Source organism: Micropterus dolomieu, linkage group LG07, assembly GCF_021292245.1.
Source record: "Micropterus dolomieu isolate WLL.071019.BEF.003 ecotype Adirondacks linkage group LG07, ASM2129224v1, whole genome shotgun sequence".
Classification (NCBI taxonomy): Eukaryota; Metazoa; Chordata; class Actinopteri; order Centrarchiformes; family Centrarchidae; genus Micropterus; species Micropterus dolomieu.
Genome location: NC_060156.1, coordinates 13,562,059 through 13,586,212, shown reverse-complemented (window position 1 = coordinate 13,586,212; position 24,154 = coordinate 13,562,059). Strand labels below are relative to the sequence as shown.

The window sequence follows — 24,154 nt, the reverse complement described above, 5'->3', positions numbered from 1 at the left end:
GCGGGGGGGGGGGGGGGGGGGGCATAACCTTTCAAAACTTTAAAAACGCATTGGGCTGGTAGTAGAGAACAAGAGCTATTAACTGTGTATAATGCTTAGATACTGAAGAGACATTTAATTGATTTGATCAAAAAAACTGCTGAAAATTCAATAGTTGCTGGATGTTGGCAGGGACATGTCCCTGCAGTCCATAAATTCTAGCCCTTGAATTTAATTTCAAAATTTTTGGCTGATTAGCAGAAAAAAAGGAACAAATTGAATTAAGTTTTTTTACTCCTGGGAGCAGGGAATGGTCATAAAACATCCTCTTAACATGGTAACTTTGACCTCCTAAGATGACAGAAAACAGTGTGTTAACATGGCTATTTTGGGTGCTATCACTTCATTAGTTTCTGAGGGGAAACCTTCCATAGACCTACAGTAATTGCAAGATGGAAAATAATTCCCCACTCAACCCAACTATTATGAAATGAGGTTATGAAGTAATATATATTGGATTTGGTAAATAAAATATGGTTTGCGTACTTATTGAGAAAAAATAAAGCTTGTATACAATAGGCCTGTTGGAACAGACTGTTGGACATGAATTACAGCCCTCCTGTATAAAACACCACTTTTGTGTTTAGAAAGAAATTCTTATAAACTGAGTTTCTATGAAAACACACACGGTCTGTTGTCTGAATAGAATTGAGAACCTGTAGAGGATGCAGAGTACAGTGGCTATCATAAGTTTGTCAGGGTTAGGTTTTTTAGTTTTGTTTTATTTTGCACCTTGAACTGATTTTAGGGGACGTTTACTAAACTCAGAAATAATGTAGACCTATAATTGTTACATTGGGCTTATAATGTAAAATAAACACTCAAATTGCTGAACACAAAATGGCTCATTTGGAAAATAACTTATAAGAACAGCAAACAGCTCTGTTTAATTCTAACCCGGCCCCTTTCGTGCTGCTGCCGCACTTTCTCCTTCCCTCCATCTGCTTTTGTGCTCCTCTACAGGAGAGGGAGAGACCCGCACCCGCCTGAACCTGTTTATGGCTAGTCCTGCTATTAGGACGGTGCAGGTTAATTTCACATGTCACATGATCTGCTTCACTTCCAAGTTACACATGGCACATAGTAAAAATTATATTGTTCTGACTTGAAGCTATTATATTGTAAAAGTGTTATTTTGTTAAGCCCTGTATCCATGACATATGCAGGAGCAAAAAGCAATTTGACAATTCTCTCAATAAATTCAGCGGCATTCAGAATACTGAAGTTATTGACGTTGTAATCACGGTTGAGATAATAAAAGAATCTGTGCTGCCATCTTGTGGCGATGAACACGTGCGCTTCAACAACTGTGTCATCACATGAATTTAAGTTCTGTAGGAGAACTGAACGCATCACGATGTGGGACAGCCAACACGTTGGACTGAAGTTGTAATGGTGAACTACAGTTCTGTGAACCTCTTCCCACAGTTGTGAAGGGAGTTTAATATCTCTGCTGACATAAGGAAATGCAAAAGAAAAAGGAATGTAAGTCAGATTTCCAACACAAGGGGGCGCTGTTTCTCCTTCAGTCACCCAAAACCACCTTCAGCATCATTCACAGGCTTTGATTTTGTATCAACACCTTTAAATAACCCTTTGACCGACCCCGTGCCCCTAATTCCTCTGTGTAGTTCTGACTCGTTTTGTAAATGTCACTTTGTTTTTATTGGGCAAAATTTAAACAAGAATTACACTGAAAAGGCCCGTGGATCCACCAAAACTGGCGCAATGTGCCGAAAAACGGATATAAATCTGCAATATTGACACGCGTAAAATTCAAGCTAACCGCAATGCCAGTGAAAACTAATTTGCGGTACCAATTTAATGGTGCCCTTTCTGATGTGTAGTAAATGCTATCCATATGTTGAAGTCCCATTATAGGCTACGCTACCTAAAATATATGACAGAATGTACACAGAGATAGATTACTATGTGTTATATGGTGAAGACTAGACCTGTTGGGCCTGCTGGTTTGGTCACGGTACCTTTCTCTGATTCTCTTGAGGTGCTTTGAAGGAAAACTCGCTGCAGACAATCGGGACAGACAGACCAGAACAAATAATGGAGGGTGGATGCGTTGGGGAGTAGTCAGTCGTGCAGCCCTTACTCATTGGTTGCCTGAGACACAGTAGCTCTACCTCTCACTCTCTCATAAATGCGCTCCCACCACCGACCGTAGCAGATAATCACAGGCCACTGTGAGAGGGACACACCTACCGCTGATTTTGCCACAGTTTACACGGGGGATGCGTTTCCATTCACGAAACTGTGTCATCAGTGCAAGGTTTGAGTCGTGTTTGCAGCTTGCAGTTTCGCAATTTTGCAATTTTTTGTGCATAGGTTACGAGATCGCTCCGTTCCAACTCGAAGATGACTGGGGTTTTTGAGAACTTAAATACTGATATGCATTCGAACCAGATTACCTCAAGCAGTTACCACAGCTTGCACAAATCGCAGGAGTCCCCGACTTTGCCGGTGTCCACGGCGACGGACAGCAGCTATTACAACAGCCAACAGCCTGGCCACTGCGCCGGTTCTCCATTTGGCCAACTCGGCTCTTACCAGTACCATGGCAGCGCTACGAGCACTGTGCCATATAACGCAAAGGCATACGATCTTGGTTTCAACTCATCTTATGGTGCATACAGCTCCTACGGCTCCAACTCCTCTCCTACTCCAGCTGACACAGGTAAGCTCTTTAGTTGTTTTATAATAACTACATTTACATGAATTCAACGCTTTTGTTTAAGACTTGAAACTTCAGATCTTGTTTATGACATTAATAGTAGGAAAAGCAAGTTGAATCATGCATACAACACAGGCCTAGTTGACAAGATAATTACTATGTGATCAGAAATTATTAGACACACTTGTCTTGCGCAGATGAGCACAAGATGTTAACAGAAAGTGTTCGGGTAATTTATTAAGTACAAATAAATGTTGACAACTTCAGATTTTCTTCAAATCTAATTGATTATTAGGTGTGCATCTATTTGCCAAACACAAACTGAAGCCAATGCAAAATAGTTCCATGCAACTAAATAATATGCATAACGTCAAATGTATTTGAATGTTTCTTCAGAGAAAGAAGAGAGCGAGCCAGAAATCCGTATGGTTAATGGAAAACCAAAGAAGGTCAGGAAACCTCGAACCATTTATTCCAGCTTCCAACTGGCTGCACTTCAACGGAGGTTTCAAAAGACCCAGTATTTGGCTCTACCAGAACGGGCCGAGCTGGCAGCCTCGCTGGGCCTTACGCAAACACAGGTGGGTGCATCAAAGACATGTGTTCAGACCCTGTCAAATATCCACTTTATGTCTAATATGAAAAGAAATTAAAACTGTCAAAAGGGGATTTGAGCCGGAAAATATTGGTCAATCAATTGTATGCTTGTATCCGTCTCTTTCTCAGGTCAAAATCTGGTTCCAAAACCGCCGCTCCAAGTTCAAGAAGTTGTGGAAAAGTGGAGAAATCCCCCCAGATCAACATGTTGCTTCCAGCGAATCCCCCCCCTGCTCGTCTCCGCCAACTACTGCCTGGGACTTTCCACAGACTCAAAGAATGAACAGTGTCAACTCCAGTTTACCTCAGAGCAGCAGCCCTCCCAACACGACTGCGCCTTCATCGTTTTTGGCAAACTACTCCTGGTACTCAACCACGAACTCTACGACGCATCTGCAGCCTCCTCTGGTCCAGCATCACCATAATTCCGCCATAAGCGCTGGGACAATATTCTGAAACAACAACAACAAACATCGGGTTTAAATCGGACAATACTGGTGAAAAAAAGAAAAATGCCAATACCTTAATTTTACAGACCTCGTGTGTGCGCCATGCGAACTTTACACGCAAGCATCAAGGAGAAATTAATGGAGCCATGCAGACAGGTTCATTGACCCCGCCAGATTTCGCGCTGGCAAATGGTAGACACAGATTTCTACAGTTATTTTTGTATTTATTTATTTTGTGTATGTCGAGGGATGAATGAACCACTATTACCCAAAGCAATCACAGCCTGGGCGCAAGCCTACTTTTACGCGGTCGTCACTTTTTAGCCACTCCTGCAAATAAAAATATTAATCGCAGGACAACCTGTCACAAATGTAGCACAAGTTAACTGTATCGTGCCTTTTTCAATATGACCTCATTTTGTTGTGCTATAGAACAGCTTACCTTTATCCATCCCTCATGGCATTAGTTGATTTGAATATACTTGGGGGGTAGCCTAAGTGTCTGAATCAACGTTTGTAAATATTTTACCACAGCTTTTTGATAGCCCATGCCGCTTTGACTCCTTTTTCAGGCTACTGGTGCAAATCCATTAACCACCGTAAGCTACTGATTGTCATACCCTCTGATTTACTTGTATCACATTTAATTGTATTTTTTGTCTTATTTATTTTAGCTGTGTCCCATATATGGCCAGACGTTATTTAAATAAAAAATGTTTTCCGTGCATATAGTCATCCCTCTTTTTCTTTCTGAAAATTGGTTTCTGTGCACGTGCTCCTTTGCTGTCCCAACAGGCATGTGTGGATGACTGGGGAGAATTTGTGTTGTCTTATTCTATAGCCTACACACATAGGCTAAGCCTGCACATAAGACTATTTTTATTTTTTTTATTTTTTTATTTTACAGCAATTTAGATATTATTTAAATATAGCCTAATTTAGATTTTTTCAAAGCATACAATTAACGCCAGGTAAGTGCTGAATAATTTTCGCACCTCCAGTAATCTAGCTTTAGCTTTATTTCAGAAAGTGAAAATATGTCAGTGTTAGGAAAACTCTTTAATTGACACAGGTTGCTACACCTGTTACGCTGATTCATTTAAACTACATTTAGCCTACCTGTATTTTGACTGTCATAGGCTGGAACTCGATGAAAATGCCCTGATAAACGCACACCTGTAGTTAAATTAATAGCCTACATTTATAGCTTAAACTAAATAGCCGAGCCTCTCTACTGAGAACCAGCTAGCCAGGACTACCTAACGGTACACTGATTAAAAGCTATTTCTTAAGTAATACCATGTTGTTTGTAATTACAAGAGCGTGTTAGGTGCTATCACAAGCGTAGGACAAGCGTAAGATAATTCCTCAGCAGAGCCGAGGCTCATTCAGACAGGCAGGCAGAGGAAGAGGCCCGGGGCGCAGGCTCAGCGGTGGGGGAGGCAGCACAACAACATGCCTTGGCATGCGAGAGGGGAAGATGAGGGTGGGTATGAATGAGCACAAGCTCCTCAGACTCTGTGGAGTCAGAGTCGTTTCCAGACGTTTTATGAACTCAGTCTAACAAGAGAAAAAGAGTGGAACTAGGTCCAAGACAGCCTGGAGCTAACACATAATGGAAACATTTCTCACGCCTCTGATCTCTGAAGACGAGCAGATTGACCTACATTATTAAAAGGCTCATGTAGGGCCTGTAGGCTACATGGAAAACATAGGCACATGTCCAAAAATTAAATGTACTGCAGCCTAGGCCTATTTCATTTATATTTATCAGTGTTATATTTTATTTATTTTAATTGAGCTTGACTCAAATAGACAGATAGATGGATAGACAGGCTATAGTGGTGGGCCTAGGCCTATTAATACACAGTCCCATCACTTAGATCTCATTCATGATCATCATCATGATCTGTCTATCCCACAGCTTCCCTTCAAACGACCACGGGCCATAAAGTGGGGTCGTTCCTTGTAGGCTACATAATTAGGACTGTAGCTTGTCAGCGGTTGCTGTATCTCCATGATAGAGCCTCCACCCTGGAGCTGACAGGATCAGATCCCAGGCATGCAGCAGCACATTATTACATCCAGACATACATGTAGGCCTATGTGGACCTTTGTAGATTTAATTTGCCTGCACTGTTACAGTACAGAGAGTGTGAGTACATGCATCAAGACCACAATATTTGCTGGGTTTGTCCTAAACATTCACATGGGTGGCCGTAATTATACACCAGCTGTGAAGTACAAGCACAGATTTTGTACAATAATTCAGTAAACTACTTTAGATTATTTATCGATTTTTTTCCTTCAAAAAACATTTATGTAGGTTTTCTGTTGCTCCATATGATTTCATTCATGAATTAGAGCTGCTGTGGTTTATGCATTTGCATTTCTCTAGACAACTTGTAAATGCCATACCTCCTATCCTAATTTATACCCTGATCTGTAATTTCATCCACATTTGCTCTGGTTTGAGCATTCTGGCTTTCAAATCTGAAAGCCTGCAATTACTATATAATTCTTCGCAATTTTAGATGTCCTAATATGGGGTGTTATTTTCTACACAAGACAATTTCCCGCTATTTCAAGCATCAACATTGTCAAAGTTGTATGTACATAATAAATGGGAATATCAATGCATAGTTTTTAGCCTAACATCTTGACTCAACGATAATTATATCCGTGTGGAGCCTACGCAGAATTAGCCTGAATTGCATGGTAACTGCTGCTTTAAATTTTAAAAAATTACTCATAATTTCCCCCAAAGATTACCAAGATCTCGAGTGCACAATGTCATCAGCGTAATGAGGAGTAAACATTTATGCTAATAATCTACATTTTCCCCCCATCAGCTATAAAGAGGGGAAATAAAGCAGGCATTTTCAGTCATATTCTGAACTCTGCTGCTATAGCTTAGACCAGCACATGGAACACATTTTGTGGGATTTAAGCGCTCATCTTGTGTCTGTGCTGCAGGATGCTGCTGCTCATCTGCCTTCATGCAGATTTCTGAAAATCCCGAGAGGGAGCTTGCCTCTTCCTTTTCAAGCTGAAAGGTGCGTATTATATGTTTATTTCTTAAAAATCCATTGAAAGAAGCGTGACTGAATGCATGTGAGATAATCAAGAACAGAACATTTTCGATTCTTCGTTACAGGCATAATTGATCCTGTTTTTTATGCTTATACAATATTTATTTATTTTTATTCTTAGTCAAAACGGTGAATGTCACTGATTCTTTGATGCTATAAAACTATTTCAAAGACTAGTTCCTGGAGAGTAAAATCTTAGGCCCATTTTTTCCTGTAAACTCGGTTAAAATGTATTTTAAATCATCTAGAGGATGTAATGTGCAACCATGATTTGCTTGTGTGGAAAGGTCCTATAGCTCAGAAAGCTGATCACGCCGAGAGGAAACGTAAGGAAGGGGAAACACATAAGTTGTTCTTTGATTTAGTCGCTGCTCTCATTACTCTTACATTGTGCCTTGCTAATTCTGAAGCCTCTTCGCATTGACAACTCCGTGATGTACACCTGCAAGCAATTTGCCAGCCTTATACATAGGCGAAGTCTAAGGGAACCATGACGAAATGGCAGCTCACCTATTTCGCTATTTTTTTTCTATTGCAGCAGCAAATTTCTTTCAGAGCACTATCTCTTTTGTCAACGCAGAAAGATCCTCATAATTACCTCAGAGATAGGAAACTGCATTAGAATAAATAAGGGGCAAAATTACTGTAATTATACTGGGTTTGATGGGCTCAGCTCGTATAATCAAGGGGAGAATGCAGCGAAATAACACTGACCCTCTTGGATGTGCAGCTGCGCCTTTCTAGGACTAGGTAGGCAGGTTATGTTCTCTCCCAGCAGCAGCAGCAGCACAATTCGTATTCTTTCTTAATGGTATCGAAATATATCTATTGTACTTATGTAGGCTTGTTCACAAACGACTGTATATGTACTGAGTTTTGTATTAAAATAACAATGGAGACAGGATTGAAGCAGAGGACGTTACACTAGGAGCAGACAATATAGATAAACTAGGCCAGGACTTGTTTCTTTTTTACTCCCTCTGAAGTTAAAATGTGATGCTGTTGTTGCATGAGAAGAGCCTCAGCAGTAATAATAATAATAATAATGATGATGATGATAATAATAATAATAATAATAATAATAATAATAATAATAATAATAATAATAATAATAATAATAAACATTATGATGGTTAACAGTGAAAATAAATGAAACATGAAACAAATTAGAAATGAATTAGGTGCGCGGTTAGTTAGACCGCAGAAGTTGCAGCAAATGTGCCATTAAAATTGCAAAACATTTATATATTCATGGAGATATGGCAGCTAGAGGAGAGCGATTACCGCATCTGCAATTAATTTCTTTTCATGCTTTGTTTGTTCTCAGGCACATGTATAGGCTACAAACATTAAACATTGGTTGTATTTTTTTGTTAGCCTATTATTACTTTTTGCCAAGTAGCGCTAAAGGTGTTTTCATGGACAGGTAATTCCACCTGTGTCAAGAGCAGTTTAGTTTCTTTAAGGCATTTTCAAAATCATTGTGAGTATAAAAATCCATTTTTTTTTATAAATAACCAAACTAGTTGCATTTTAACACATTTTACGATCCAAAAAAACTAAAAGACTTACTGCGGATTGCATAAGGAGAATAAATGAATAAAGTGTGAACACCAAACAAGAAGGCCTTTGAACTTTTTCACTTTCACTGATCTCCATCTGATCCGCCCTGTGTCCCGCGTGCTCATCCAGTCCTCTTTGCAGCACCTGCCTCTTGCCCAATTATTCACTTAACACACACAATTGATCTCTCCCATTCATGGCGGAGAATGGGGATTGTCGCAAAACAAATGGAAAGAAGATTATCTTTAAGAAACGCTGAAAAGAAATAAGCGATGTTGTTGAATTAATCCAGATCTCCCGCAGCGCGACGCTTAAATCACACCAATATAAATGATGCAGCTGATATCGGCTAAAAGATTCAGTGGTTTCTACCATTTTAGTACGAGTATGTTGCTTTGGGTTTTTTTGTTTTTGTTTTGCCTCTTCCATTTAACATGTAAAATGCAGCCGAACAACATGTAAAAATATATTCGTGTAGATGTATATTGTAAATGTTGTTTTACCGACATTTTTAAACGCATCGTCAGATTTATTATTCTTATAGGCCGCTCCAGATGTTTGACAACATCTGCAACCGGTGAGTAGCAGCAGCACGAACCCATGGAGGCCAAACGCTAAACAGGACCATAAATCTAAACGAAGAGCCTTTTGCAGCTCACACACCTCGCTCACACGGCGTCTGCTACAATAACCAACATGATACTTCTTTGTGTCAGCGCACATTAAACCTGCACCATGCTGAAGCCTTTCTTTTCAAATGAGTGGAGGGTGGAGGTGAGGGGGGGGGGGTTGAATCAGACACCTTTCTTGACATAATTTAAATCATTATTTTACTGCTCTTGAAACTCTGCACATTATGTACATAAACTTCAGAAACAGATCAATAAATTAAAGTGATCAATACAAAACTAAATATTTTCTATGGTGACTAAACACATCTCGACGAATACAGAAAGCCTAAAACCCTGTTTCACAGCGTATCCAGTATACAGCACAAAAAAACAATCTGAAAAGTATGTACAAAATACAGTGACAAATGAGCTGCTCAACCCTCAGGATATTTTTTTTTCAAAGCAGCGAAATTGTCAGGCCTTTTACATTTTTCACATAACATCGGGGCACGGTATAGAAAAGCTTTGCTTGCGTTAGTGCAGCATTAACAACACAGTGTTGTTGTTGTTTCAAACACACTTACAAAATGAACACAGACTGACCTCAACAGAAAAACTCCTCTGAATAATTTAAACTTAAATAACAAACACATATAAACAACATAGTAGCAATTTGAGGCTTCGCACAATATGCTCTGTGGTTGAATGTGCTGTAAGCATGATGACCTGATGGTTAGGCTACTGGTGGAATGTATTAATTATTATTATTTGGTTTAAGAAACACCCCTATGGCCGAACCGACCTTTAACTGTTAATGAATGCAGATTGGTTTTAGGTCATCATCCCCCTAGGCCCGACATCTGGTGTAAACAAACACGTGTTTTCTTATAAACATACTAACTCATACAAATATGATTTTTTTTTTTTAAATCAAAATTGAAACTGACACAAAAGTGATAAACAGCAGCCAAAAAAGGATCCATTTGTCTTCGATTTCGCTGACTGTCATGGACTTGTTGCCCTTGGGCGCATTGAGATGCCTTTTCAGTCTCTCAGCTCCCTTCTTCTTCTTCTTCTTCTTCTTCTTCTTCTTCTTCTTCTTCGCTGTTTGCCGTCATCCGGTATGAGGAGGCCACTGTGTTAGCTGGCGGCATGCGGCAGCAAACTCCGGGGTTGTTGTTGTGTATCATCAGTGCTGGGCCGCGCTGAGCGGCTGCAGGCTCCTTCAACATCCTGATAAACGCGCCATGGCAGAGTCGAGGGCTGAGGTCTCTGTTCACATGAGCTGTGACTGTTGCATAGACTCTTGGTGTGTGGTGGGGTACCATGAGGTGTAGCTGGGAATGTAAGATCCGGTCGTCCCCACTGAAGTCTTCACGGTGGTCGGCGAGCTCCAGACAGGTGCCACCGAGGGAGAACCGCTCGACAGTCCACGGCCAGTGGCTAAAGCGTTGGAGTCAATTGTGCCACCGCCCTGCTTCATCAGTTTCTTGAATTTAGACCGTTTATTTTGAAACCAAATCTTCACCTGTAGAGACAAAATGAAAGTAGCCGGATTAGAAAATTCAAACTGAAATGAAAAGCAGTTTTAACTAAATTAAACGCATGTTTTACGCACGCAGCAGGTTTCAACATACAAAATCAAGAGCAAAAAAAAAATGAATAGTGATATCTTGCTCTTGATTATGATATTACTGCATGAATGAAAGTATACTAATCAGACAAACAAAATGAATCCTTCATTTGGTGTGAAACATTGCATAGTATGTTATTCTTCGACGAACCGTGTTCCATTTGAATTGTAAATAATAATAATAATTATTATTATTATAATCACAATAACGCATGCTGTGAAAAAATTACATTTAAAAGGTGTAAAATTGCCTAATGGTGCTGCTGCAGAGTGAAGCTATTTGGCAGTCTGTTTCTTGGACTTGCCTGTGTCTGGGTGAGACCCAGCGACGCTGCCAGCTCAGCTCTCTCAGGTAACGCCAAATATTGAGTTTGTTGAAATCTCCTGTTCAAAGCTTGAAGTTGTAAACTCGAATAGATAGTCCTTGGTTTTCTAATCTTTTTCCCTTTCCCGTTGAATCGAACCTCTCCTCCTTCGACCACTGTGTTTTTCTCTGCTTCTGGCGCTGAGGGAGAGAGAAAAGAGCAAAGAGAATGAGGAAAAAATGAGGAGGCAGTTGTAGCCAACGGAGCTGCGGAGCTATGAATACTCCAGCGCAAGTTTTACAGGCTGTACTTTAGGTATAATTACCCTTAATTGCATACATTGTTTATAGCGTTACGCAATAAATAATTACCAAGCCTAATTCCAACATCTGGGTCGCCTTTTCCATGCAGCGAGGACTGTATACAGTAGAAAGCCGTGTCACTACAGAAAGTTAATATTTAAGATCCAAAGATGCTGTTGCACACTTACCTGCATCCTCTAACCGAGTCTGTGTGAGTGCCGAGCTGTTTTGGTAGGTCTGTACTGTGCTGAGATATGGACTGGTGGAATGGCTACCGACGGAGTTTACGTATGGATAACCCAAAGATCTGGGGAACGACGAGGCTGCTGGACTGTAGCTGTCGTGCTGGGTATGACCTGCAGAATGTAAACAGTGCATGGGATAGTGTCCGTGAGACATGGAGGAAGGTGACATTTGTTGACTCGTGGGTCCAAACTCCATGAAAACGGTCTTTCCTGAGGCAGGGCTATTAAGACTTTCTGGAATTGTAGTCATTGTCATCTCTTCTCGCGTTTCCCGTCGTCTTGCTTTTGTTGTTTTCCTTCTATGATCTCAGTGAAGGATGGGTCCCAATTTAAGCCGAACAGATTTTTTCTCTTTCCATTCATAAGAAAATGTAGTTTGTGCCCGTGAAAAGTCCTAGGTATGATGCTGTGGACCAAGACAAACTCGCTCAAAGGTTTGAATCTCGGACTCATGAATATTCATCAAAGACTGTCGCTGATTGGTCCACTCTCTCCAAGAGGGAAGCCGATTGGCGACAATGGGGCTGGGTCCGAAGAACCTGATAAAGTCAAGGAAAACCACAAAACCCAAGCTTTCCTCTTCACATGTCAAGATTCACTATTATTATTATTATTATTATTATTATTATTATTATTATTATTATTATTTTATTATATTATTTTATTATTTACAATAATCAAATTTGGACACCAAATATTTATAATATAGGATACCATAACCTGATAACATATTTTTCTGATCCACTTTTGTCTCAGCAGTATATATATTTGAATAAAACATTGTCATTTCTATTGGCACAGCGCTCAATAATATAGTAAAATATAGTATTTCTCACCTTGTATTGAAAGTGCCGGTTGTCATATACCCGCCTTAACGTCATTTATTATTGTTAAATAATATTTCCAGTCTCGTTAAAGCTGCTCTTTTGATTAAAGCTATTTTTTGGGGGGATTAAATGCTCTATCTGGAGGAAGGTGTATTAGCATAACACTAGTGTTCAATTTTCATAAGTAGGCCTGTAATTAGTCATGTATTTAACACTTCTTGAGGTCTCAGTTACACCTGGCAGCAGTGGGACGTTAAAACAGTTCTGCTCTGATGTCAGATGAGGGTTGTTGGTTCAGTTTGGGCCTAATTGTGTTTTATAACACCTGAAACATAGCCTATAACATTACAGCCTACATACAAAATAACGAATATAGAAAAAAAAACTATTGACAGGCCAATGTGTAATTAATCAAAGTAAGTATAGCGCATTTTAACACCTTTAATAAAGGAAGCCGTTTTAATTATGAATTTCAAAACAATATGAAAGTCTATATATTCGCGGGGAATTTGATGGTTAGGCTACACGTTCCTGCTCGAATAGATTCTGGTTTTATAACACAGCCATGAATGCATAGAGGCCTATTTTCTTATCATGCTTTCCAAACGACTTTACGCATATTCAATCGCAGTATCAATTAATGGTCCCAGTTTTGTTAAACACTGGCACCTTTGATTAGCATGAATCTAAGTGAGGATGGGGGTGCGGCCAGCCTCCCACAGCCTAACAAGAATAATTGTCCGTGGACATTTGATTTAATTGAACTGACGACTGACTAAACATAGGAGACATTTTTCTTGAGCTGCTGGTTCAGACCTCCACATCTCAAAGCTCAAATAGGATCACTGCTGCAGCTATGTAGAGTTTAACCAGGCAGTATTTAAAAAAGATCTTAATTTCAATCAGCAACTAAAAGCAACATCCCTTCACTTACTTTAAAAAGCATGTGAATGAAAAGAAGCAGATAAATCCGCGCTGTCCGGGGTCAGAGATCCTCCGCAGGATGCACTTGGTGGAAGAAGAAGAAGAAGAAGGAGATGGAGAAGGAGAGGGAGAAGAAGGAGAAGAAGAAGAAAGTATCCAGCAGCTCTTCATTTTATTAGGATTCATGCGGGCTGCAGCTCTTGTTCTGTTGTCTGTGCAGAGCAGAAACACAGCCTGGCTGCTCCATCCGCGGTCTCTCCATCTCCACCTGAATAACAAATTAAAGGCAGTTAAATTCCGTCACTGTGATTATCAGTGCAATTACATAATTGAACTCAAAACAGAACTAGCAAGTTGCAAAATGTGTTATCAAAATGCAGGCGTTGACATCACGGCACGTGTGCCACAGTGTGCCAGACGGCTGCGGGTGCCTGAATTTAAAGATTTCTGTGCAATATTAACGAAATGCTGGTCCCTTGTCCCCTAAAATAGGCCAATTTGAAGTGATTTCTCTGGAATTACTTTCGAAAAATGCTTCAAGATTTCCTCTATCAACAACGACAATGATAATGGTAGTACAACCAATAATTATCATCTTCCAGAACAGAGGACAGATTTTTATGGGTACTTGGTGGGTGCGACTGATAACTGTCATTATTTTCCCACGATTATAGTATCTGCAAACTGGCACACGGCTGTGAGCAAAACCCTGAACAGAACAGAGGCAGAATTTGCAGGGGGAAATGTAAAATAATACCACGAGTGTACGACTAATAATATAAATAATAATTATAGGCTTTTTGTTGAAGTAAAAATTTAGAGCTGAACAGACTCACGAAATAGATGCTGCATACATCATGTTCATTTTGTTGATACCCTTTTGCAAAATCAATCATTTACGAAGTGATGATTTGCCTGCAACCTAAACGATTAACTATTTATTTGAGGGATTTTTCTCAAGCCATCTTCGGTGTCATTAGGATGAGCAGGCGTGTGGTAATATTACCACTTTAATTTATAATTTGACTCCTGCGCCTGCGGGCAAGGAGGGCAGCGTAGGCCACAGCGGTCCATCCTGCAGCACGGCAGCAAGTGATCTAACTAGCCACACTAAAAATAAAGTCCTCCATGCATGGATTGAGCGCGGAGGCAGGACTCATTAGGCGTGAGTAGCTCTGTGGCTGAGGGTGTTTTAACACCTGCTGCTCTTCACCTGAGGGTTAGTGCAGAGGTGGAGAGACAGAAAGAGGGAGGGGTGGAGGGGTAAACGGGCCAAGATGTCACAGACTTCATTTCAGTCCGGTGATAGAAAGCCCTCCTCAACTGCCATGCCAACCCACATTTTCACAGCCACCAAATATTATCCCGGCCGCGGTACATTGGTAAACTGTGCATCCATGCTGTGTTAAGGCACATCTCCACGTGCACCCTGCAGACTCTGCATGTGAGCAGTGATTAATTAATGTCATTGGAGGTGCAGGCAACTGTGAGTTTTTTTTTAAATTTCCCTTTCTTACAAAGGAGACAAAATGCTGTACAACATGCAGGTGTGTGCGTGTGTGTGTGTGTGTGTGTGTGTGTGTGTGTGTGTGTGTGTGTGTGTGTCAGATGTATATTTATGTGATGGTTCTTTCCAGCTTCAGGTTTAATACTTTCTGATAATATTTGATTTCAAATCTGAAAGTGAAAATGAAAGTTGCAGCTGATTTCCACACACTTTTACATGTTCTCACTCAAAATCATGTTGCATAAATATCCATCTAAAACATACTAATTCATAACAAAAAATAAACTGTTCTTACACTCTATGAAGCTTTTATTTACAGTAGCTCATCATTTCTTAAACTACCCATTGTGGACATTATTACCACATCACCTCAGCTACAAATGCTGATGTAATTTGGTGAGTGCCTTCCAGCAGAAATGTCACACTATATGAAGGTTTATTTCATGTTTTAAAGGCAGTGGCTCAAACAAGTGAAATTGCCTTTTGTTCTGCTTCCTCTCTGGCTTTGCTGCTTGCTTGCCATCCTGTAATTTGCAGCGTCAATGAACGCAAACTAGATGCACTACAATTAACTCGATTCAATGTCTATTTCCATGTTCAATGTGGCATCAAAATGTGAATTGATTTTGTTTACTGAGTTAGATGCAAACAAAAAAATGAATCATAATATCTGAGAAACAAGATTGTTACATTGGTTAATTGATTGCATTATCATAAGGGTCAGGAGGGATGCAGGGAGAAACTGAAATTATGTTACTTTTTTATTGTTTTCAGAAAATACAGAAGAATAAAATGTATTTTAGACTGTCAAAACCAAATTTACTGTGTTAATAAAAACATTATTGGTTGGTTTACTTTTGTGGTGATCTGACACTTGATTTTATTACCTGCAAGAAAGGTCACACTGCTTTCTAAAATTAAATTACAGCAATAATGAATTTTTTGTTTGTTTTTTTAAAAGCCCAATCTGTCATTTTCATCCATAAAAATACAAGGTTTATTCAGATAAAGTGACATCTAAATTAAAAACATTTTTGTGATTCTCATTTGATAATAATTGACTGCTTGTTTATAAACATTTGAAAACATTAATAACTATGTATTCATTTAATTAAAAGATCAGTTTGGGAGACATAGCAGGTTCCAGTTTAAGATTTTTGACATGTTGGGGCTATCTTTTGTTTATATTTGGATCCAATATTCTGCTTCTACTACAGACTAAAAGTAGAAAATTCCTTTACTGACAGACAAGATATTGTAAATGTTTTCTGTAGCGATTAAAAAATAAAACAATGAAAAGGTGTAGATTTTTTAAAAGTTTTGTGCAGGATATTGATGATTGTTTTGTTTGTTTTTAGGCCTTGATGACTACAGACCAAATGCTCCTGGGAATCCAAACTGGACTTGTTGCTCTGTAGATGACTCACTGAGTCTTGAAGCTTGGTGAAAACAGAAATAAAGAGTCACTGAATGTGGCATTAAATTCAATACTCATCATTTGTTTTGAACGTTTGTATTGTTTTATATCTGGCATTCCCTTCCATCATAAATTCATTTAGTTACTAATCACATACAGAAGCAGATCATAAATGGAACCGTCTGAACCCAAGAAGACTTGTTTTTTCCCAGCAATCTCTAACTGCAATGAATTCTTCTGCTGATGAAAAGAAAGACTGTAATTAACATGTGTGTAATAGGACTTAACGCTGGTCATTGCAGAGCTGAAAAGTCACATTTCAACTTCTTTTCCCCCTTCAGCGTTCAGAGCAGTTCTCTGCTCAGAAAGCTGGGGTCACAGTGTGGAAAAGACCCCAGCGAACTGGTAGAAATGCTGTCCCCATTACAGCCTCAGCAGGGGTCAGGCCATGGCAGCAAGCATCCAACCTGCCCAAAATTGGCTGCAAAATGACCAATTACCTGAGTGAAGGCTGTGGAGAAAGGACTTGGAAAAATATGGCTTTTACTTAATTCAGCTAAACTGTAAAAGAAACTAGTGTCACATTGATGCTTCTGCTTGCTACATGCTACAGTATCCCACCTGTTAAAGTGAAGATCGGGGCATCAAATCGACAACTAATCAGAAAATCAATTATAAGGAGAATCGAAATTTAATAAACTCTTAGTGTAGTGACGTGAGAGAGCTGGATGGCAGGAATAAAATCAATATAACATAGCTATAAACTGGGGGATTATTTCACCAACACTAAAACAACGAATTGATTAAACATCTTTACATGTAGGTCTTATTGAATTAATTTCCTTGCAAATGGAAAACATGCAAATTTGCCAATTAAGTCATTTGCCCATGGAGAGCTGGGCTGCTTGACGATCAGCTGCCACTGCGCCTTTAGTCTGAAACCCCTTTTTAGTTTTTGTTAAGAGTTAAGTCTCCAACAAAGACAGGAAGGAGGTCAGCACTCAGCCAACACCTGAATGCGCCTCTCTTTTTTGTGCTCCCCTTGATCCCCACAGTCTGTGCCTGTCATTAGTCTTAATGACGGAAAATTGTCATGTTGATACAAGTCTTGCTCTCCCCCTCTCTTCTTTGTATAAGTAGAAGGTGGAAGCTCTATTTGTAACAAAGTTCTAAGCCGTGGACATTGCATTTGTGCTGGGGGAGAATAAAGGCTGTAGATGCTCTTTCCATAGCTGGGATAATTATTCCTACTGTGACCTTAATGATTCGCTCTGTTCATCCTGCATCTCATCCACGCGCCAGGCCCTCAGCAGAGCCCCGTGTCAGGGAATATGAAAAACCCATATAATGAAACCATTTTGGCTGATGGAAAAAGGGGGCTACTGAAGCTGCACTTGCTACAAAGACGGCTCAATTATATGAGTAATTGTGATAATTTTCCCTCCATTCACTGCTTTCTCTGAAAGGTAAAAAACACAGATGCTGAAAGGGAAATTACTTGGACAATATATAATCTGTGAAATGGTCACAACAGAAAAAAAGATGACTGTAAGAAAGTGTAGGACTATAAATAGGTATGTTAATGCAGGGCACATAAATACACCCTCAGAAGCTCACAGACATAAAAAAAAAAAAAAAATAGCACTGCCTTGTGCAAGCTCATGTGAATAGAAACATGCAAAAAAATGACCATTGAAAAAACATGATAAAAGTAGATATGCAGCTGCCAGAAAATTAAACCCCCTTCTCCTTCCAACTGACAAATTTCAGCTCCTGAAAATGCACCCCCATAGTTGGCTATCATTTGTTGTTCTCTGACAGGAAAAGGATAATTACCTCTCTCAGAGGCAGGGGGACTGACATGCCCTTTAGACTTTGCCATGAATGCAGAAGCTTGATAGAAAGCTTGAGGAATAATTTTGTTCTTTGCCTTTCCTTTATGTTCAAGAGCATGTTTTGTTCAGAAGAACTTGGAGATGGCAGTATTGTAGAGTGCATTAAACCATGGGTGTTCATACTGTAAATATGACATCCCGGTGTCTATCAGCTTCTCCACTCAGGGGGAAAACTCTGAAATGCATTAAAATTTCAATTTCATCTCACTGGAAGACAGGCGAGATAGTGAGATATGCATTACTTTTTCCTTTCACAGTGGGTGTTGGATTAAACATTTCTTCTTCCTCACTGAAAAAAATAAATATATAAAAGCTTCTTTTTGTCAGGCAGGAACGAGGCTGTGAATTCAAGTTTTGTGGCGACAGAAAAGCATTGTGTTCTATGAAGTGTCCAACATATGTACATGCGCATGAAACCAAACACTAAATGAACACTATGTTCTGTAAGAGAGCTCTATTCTTGTTTCTCTGTGGAGGTTTTTGAGGAAACTATCATTAAAATGTTCAGCACTTTAAATAGAAATATATGATGATTAGCTCCATATATTAATATGACTATTGGTTTTTCTCTTTTCTCCCTCCACCGACTGATTCTTGCATGTTGTTTCTTTATGTCCGCAACCTCTTCCCCCAAAAGTAAAATTTTTTTTCAGAGAAACCTCCCACATGTACGGCCACTGACCCCTCAGGCCCTGCAATCTGGAATAAATCTTTCCAGACAAGCTGAGCAACATTACAGCCTTGCAGCTCAAATACTTGTATCACACTCAAATGATGAGTCTCTGTCACACACCATGTCATCAGTTTCACCCCAACCCCCCAATAACTTCCGTCCCATTGAGCAGCTTCGTGTGTTACTGGGGGCCAAGACAGCCAGAGACCCCCTGGTCCTACCTGATTGTGCCTCCTGTAACATGGAAAAAGCAGCTTGGTCCCATCACCAGCCTGTACTCAGCATTGCTTTTGTGCAGCACACAAACACACACACACACACACACACACACACACACATACCCACAAACCACCAATCTCAATGCAGTGCGCCCCACTGTGCACTTCCTGGCAGCCTCCAGAAATGTTTTCAAGTTGTCAAGTCCCCACAGTAATAGTCTGGGAGCAGAGAATACAAGAAAACAATAATCATATGATCAGAAATTCAGGTTATGTAAAGACTGTAAGAATAGAACAGTTTGGGCTGCTTCTTTCAGGCTCTTTCATTTTCTGTTTTCACTTTGTTTCACATGGAAATGCAGCATAATATTTTTACTATTTGGGCTTTGACACTGACTCTTTAAATCTAAGTCTTTGAGCTGCAACAGCTGCTGCAATTTTTGAGCACAAATTCAGTTTATTTAGCTCGACAGCAGTAAGGGACTGTATGAAAATTATATGGGAAAGTGGAGGGTTATGTACTTTTTGCTGTAGGCAGTGAGAGTAAGGGAGGGCCTTTTTTCTCATCCCAGATTCATATTTAATTTAATTTATTCTCATGCAATATCAGGCTACAACATCATCTGACATGACTTTCCACAACAGTAATAATAACGGTTCATTTAAAAGCTTTCAGTTTGAAAAAAGCTGTCATGTTCGGTTTCAAATGTGTGAAAATTATTGCTTCGTTAACATATTAAGGTTTAAATAGGACTATACCATGTTAAATTATTCATGCACTTTTAGTTACTAATGGTAAAACAATAGAAAGAGAAAATAAATAACCCTCCTGTTTTTCTGCCCCCCCTCATCCCATAATTTTGTCCCCTTCTTAGTAATACTTTCCCCCCAACAGTGACACCCTAAAAACTCCTGATCATACACATGTGAGTCACACATAAAGGCATAAATGAAGGGTCTAAACCGTCACGCTGACTTGCACAGACACAGACCATCATACAGAGGTGGTCTGATTTTGTTCTTTATAGCCAGCAGTCTGATATAAACCAGTCTGACCTACAGCTGTACCTCACAGATATTACTAGCCAGGGACAGAGAGCCTCGTCTCAAGCTCAGACATCTATGGAGAAAGCTAAGACAAGGCTGTCAGAGATTTTAATAAATGTAGGGAACACTGCATGGGAAAAGTGTTGCTGTCTCAATAGAGTGACACAGACAGGCCAAGGCTGTCAATGGAGCCCCTAATGACAGAGTAAGATAATGACAGACCCCAGTTAGAATCAGCAGGAAGAGGAAGATCAATCTGCAGCCAGAGAGGGAGGGATGTAAGGAGGGAACAAAACTGTGGGCTCTTTCTTTTCTATTTTCTGTTTTAGCTCATCTCATACATATATCTTTCTGCTGCAGCTGGCTCGCGTCGTGGCGGGGCAGCTCTGCATTAAGCGCACAGTGGATCAATAGCCATTACAACTCCCTCACAGCCTGACACATCACAGGACCACAGTTGACATTTCACTCAGGGCCACATTGATCCCCAGTGCACAATATTCCAGCCCCCAGTTAGTAGCCGAGCCTGGGGTCTGGCTGGAATTGAAAAGCGAAGGAGGGGGCAGAGGGGTGGCTAACCAGCTGCCCACGCTACAAGTAAACAGCACACCCCTTGATGCATTCCTCATTTTCAATCTACTGGTTTTCCTGCCTCTACTGGCAATCTGAGAGGCTGTATCAGAGGATCAAAGCTTGACCTATGTGAATTATTTATACATGCATTGGATCAGTGTATACATGTGTGTGTATAAGGCAGAAATAGCCACACTGGCATCATTGTTGATAGCATCTCTAGCATTTTGCCGACCAGTGGAAAGAAATAAAAATCTAAAATAAGCATTCGTGCAATTAAAAAGTGGGGGTTCCCAAGAAACCCTGCTCAAAATAAACACGGAAAAATAGCAGACAACACAAAATTAGACACAGTTTGAGTTAATTTCTCTTTAATTGCCTCCTGGGACCTAGGATGCTATCTCTGTGGTCAGTTTTACTTAGCAGAATAACCACCAAGGCTGTACCAAAGTGCTGAATTCATACTCGTACAGCAACATGCAGCGTGTGTAAATTATTTTCCCGAAAAATAAATAACAGTTCAAAAAGATCAGTTTCTTTGGTACCTCTACAGTCACACTGAAGATGCCAAGACTAACTAAAACACATTACATATTCATACAATACTGACAAGTTAAGTATACAAGCGTTTAACCTGCCTCTCTGTATAGTTTTTCATCATGACACAATCACCATTTTGAAAAGAAAACATCGCGTATATCTTTAAGGAAATGTTTCAAGACTTATCTCGATGTGTGAATTCTCACAGAGTTGTAGGTAAATGAAAAAAAGGGGGGGGGGGGGGGGGGCTGGCTTCTCATAACTCCTCTGCCAGCGAACAGTGCTGCTGAGTTTGATTTCTAAATTGCACTTCATAACTGAAAGAGAGGGGAATTCCCAGATAAAAATGGCTACAAGAGATTAAAAACCTGTCAGGTGTAGTGTGGTCACATTGTTCACTCTAAAGTCTGATGAAGGGAAATTTCTGTGGAGGAGGAGAAACACAAAAGAGCAAATTTTCTTTTTCTGCACAGTTTATCAGAACAATTTTAATCTTAACAAATGATGCTGGCTGTTTTCTCCTTGTTATCTCTACAGTGTATATAATGTATGTGTGTGACTACCTGTTCGGACTACACTACTATACTACTATATATATAGTATATAGTATATAAACTATATTCAAACCCATGCACCTAGAACACATTACACATCTGGTAAGAAAAATCCCTCACATGTGAAGTATCATCTCCTAACAACAACAAACAAACCATAAATAAGTTAAATAACAGGGATTCATTTTGTAGATATTTCACAACAACAATTTACACAATTCTATGTGTGAAGGGAGAAATGCCTCAGATTACAGGTCTAATGCCATAATTGAATTCTTGCCCTGGGCAGAAATTTGATTTAATCAATTGTTACCACCTGGCTTGATGTTTGCAACAACACAAGAGACCACACGCAGAATCAGAATGTAAGAAGTGATTTAATAAATATTAAACCAAACACACACAGCAGACGCACACATGCATAACATGTATACCCACACACCTTAAATACTGTAGGACCAAGTGACACCATGCAGCAGGAAAAAGACCTGCAGCAGCCTCTGAATCAGATTCTCATCTTTAATTTCTATGTGGTCGGGCCAGTCGGATACAATGCCTGTCGTCACATAGTCTGGGGTCATTATGTACTGGGAGAAGGAGAAAAAAGAAAGTGTACATGAAGATGAGAGCAGGTCTGCAGTCACAATGCTCCTATTTAACATGCCTGGGGTTGGGGGGATGGGGTGGGGGTGGGGGGGCACTGGGATTGTGGAGCAGCGTCTTGCCCTCTCTGTCCAATTGTGCGACCCCGGCAGAGAGACACCGGAGCCCCGCAGGCTGACAGAGGACTCTCCCCATCAACACTCACATAATGCTGCTTTGGCACAGACTCACTAGTAAGACAAGGCTTTACTCCGAGAGCTGCTGGCATGTATCCAAGTGGCTTATGGTTATTTGCCAGGGCAGATGATAGACCTAATGTTTATAGTGTACATATTGTTTGAATTGTTAACTGTCACATAGAATTAAATACAAATAAACCATATTTTCAATGACGAGTATAAGCTGTATTTGTAGGTTGAAAATCTGTAATTTTGGTGTAATTATGGATTTGGGAAACCAGTTTCAATATACATTTTCTGCAAGCCACTTACAAATGACTTTTTTTGGTCAGAAATCTTGAGGCAACACTTCATTGGGATTCCTGTCTTCTTTGAGATCCACCTCTTTTGTCCTGCTCCAAAGTCACTTGTTCGACTGGTCAATTACTGTGTTTTTCTCCTTCACAGCCTCACAAAGTCAAATAGATGTTTTCGTAGATTCGTTGTTATGACGATGTTTGTGTGAATTATTCAGCCTTTGCTTATATCAAATAACAACAATAACTTGAAATACCCTAATGCAGAAATAGCAATTCACTCAAACAACTCAAACTCGCTTTCCAGGCTCAGTCGTCTCCAACTCAAACATCATTCGCCCCGTTACCCGTGGTTGTATTGTGATGGAAGCCCACAATGCTTTGATATACAGTAGCTGTTGAGATATTGCATGTGTTTTATATTAGGAGCTTAAGGGTTGAGTTTCACATTGAAGATGACTGAGAATCACCTTTTGGACAGTGAAGGCAGCACTCTGCCCTGACTTTGCTCAGAGGAAACACCTGCAGAGAGCAACACATGTTGTCTGCAGGGGAAACCTTTGCTGTCTATTTTGCACTGATAAACTACTTCCAAGTAAAGAGGACTGTGACCTTGTTCTGATCATTTGTAGCTCTGGATATTGTTTAAACACACCACTAGGGAAAGCCTGACAGAAAGGCATGTAGTGTTAGCAGAGCTGCTCTTTTTTTAGTGGGCAGCAGTTTGATTGAGGTTTCTGGAAGCAGGCAACAAGCTAAAGCCTGGGAGATGCGTTGCTGTGCAGCATGCTCTGCTTCTTCAGGCTGTGTGAGAACATTTTCTCCCTCCATGCAGCCTGGTTAAATTAGCCCCAGAGCCAGAGTGTGGACAGCAGCTGGAGTGCAAGAGTCAGCTCTGTCAGTGGTGATAATCAGCAGGGAGGATGTGGAGAGAGAAACCCTCAGGGAGGAGGGGGTTGGCAGAGCGAAGGAGGGGGGTGGGGGGTGGTTGCTGTGATCTTACAGGCCCAATCAGAACCCAAGTGGAGCCGAGGCCTCATGCAGTGTAACAGCACACCATCACGCTGCAGCACTCAACATCCTGGACACAGAGCAGGTCTCCTCCCTAACCGGCTGCTTAACCCTTTCAGAGTGTGTGTGTGCGCTGCTCCCGTGGCCCTCATTCGCTCATCACCGCACTAATCAGCCTCAGAGACAGCAGCTGCAGGGAGCCCTACTCCTAACCTGGGCTGGAGAGGCTGTTGCCCTCAGCAAGAGGAGTGCAAATACAGAGCTTAGTGGTCTCAACAGGGATCACAGAGCATCACGTACATGCCCGACACTGGCTGCTTCTTCTATTGTGTCGCATTTAACTCAATCGCCGAACAATGTCAGAAGAT

General features: G+C 40.4%; 2 protein-coding genes across 3 annotated transcripts; one reads left to right on the top strand and one right to left on the bottom strand.

Annotated features, from left to right (window-relative positions):
- Positions 1–2,378: 2,378 nt before the first annotated feature.
- dlx2a (distal-less homeobox 2a) lies at positions 2,379–4,072 on the top strand. The gene is made up of 3 exons (XM_046054243.1): positions 2,379–2,728; positions 3,122–3,306; positions 3,452–4,072. The coding sequence occupies exons 1-3, from the start codon at positions 2,410–2,412 to the stop codon at positions 3,776–3,778; spliced, it is 831 nt and encodes a 276-aa protein (XP_045910199.1). The 5' UTR covers positions 2,379–2,409; the 3' UTR covers positions 3,779–4,072.
- A 6,241-nt stretch (positions 4,073–10,313) lies between these two features.
- Positions 10,314–11,778, bottom strand: dlx1a (distal-less homeobox 1a). 2 transcript variants are annotated; one of them, XM_046054337.1, is made up of 3 exons: positions 11,466–11,778; positions 10,976–11,175; positions 10,314–10,565 (listed from the first exon to the last, which is right to left on the bottom strand). In XM_046054337.1, the coding sequence occupies exons 1-3, from the start codon at positions 11,776–11,778 to the stop codon at positions 10,314–10,316; spliced, it is 765 nt and encodes a 254-aa protein (XP_045910293.1). The 2 variants fall into 2 exon arrangements, with proteins under 2 accessions (XP_045910293.1, XP_045910294.1); XM_046054338.1 differs by lacking the exon at positions 10,976–11,175 and having other exon boundaries at positions 10,543–10,565.
- Between the last annotated feature and the right edge of the window lie 12,376 nt (positions 11,779–24,154).

Excerpts from the sequence above, each read along its gene's own strand:
- dlx2a (XM_046054243.1), top strand. The coding sequence starts at position 2,410 with ATGACTGGGGTTTTTGAGAACTTAAATACTGATATGCATTCGAACCAG. Across the intron at positions 2,729-3,121 it reads TCCTACTCCAGCTGACACAG|AGAAAGAAGAGAGCGAGCCA; the intron begins GTAAGCTCTTTA and ends ATGTTTCTTCAG. Across the intron at positions 3,307-3,451 it reads TGGGCCTTACGCAAACACAG|GTCAAAATCTGGTTCCAAAA; the intron begins GTGGGTGCATCA and ends TCTCTTTCTCAG.
- dlx1a (XM_046054337.1), bottom strand. The coding sequence starts at position 11,778 with ATGACAATGACTACAATTCCAGAAAGTCTTAATAGCCCTGCCTCAGGA. Across the intron at positions 11,176-11,465 it reads GACTCGGTTAGAGGATGCAG|CGCCAGAAGCAGAGAAAAAC; the intron begins GTAAGTGTGCAA and ends TCTCTCCCTCAG. Across the intron at positions 10,566-10,975 it reads TGGGTCTCACCCAGACACAG|GTGAAGATTTGGTTTCAAAA; the intron begins GCAAGTCCAAGA and ends TTGTCTCTACAG.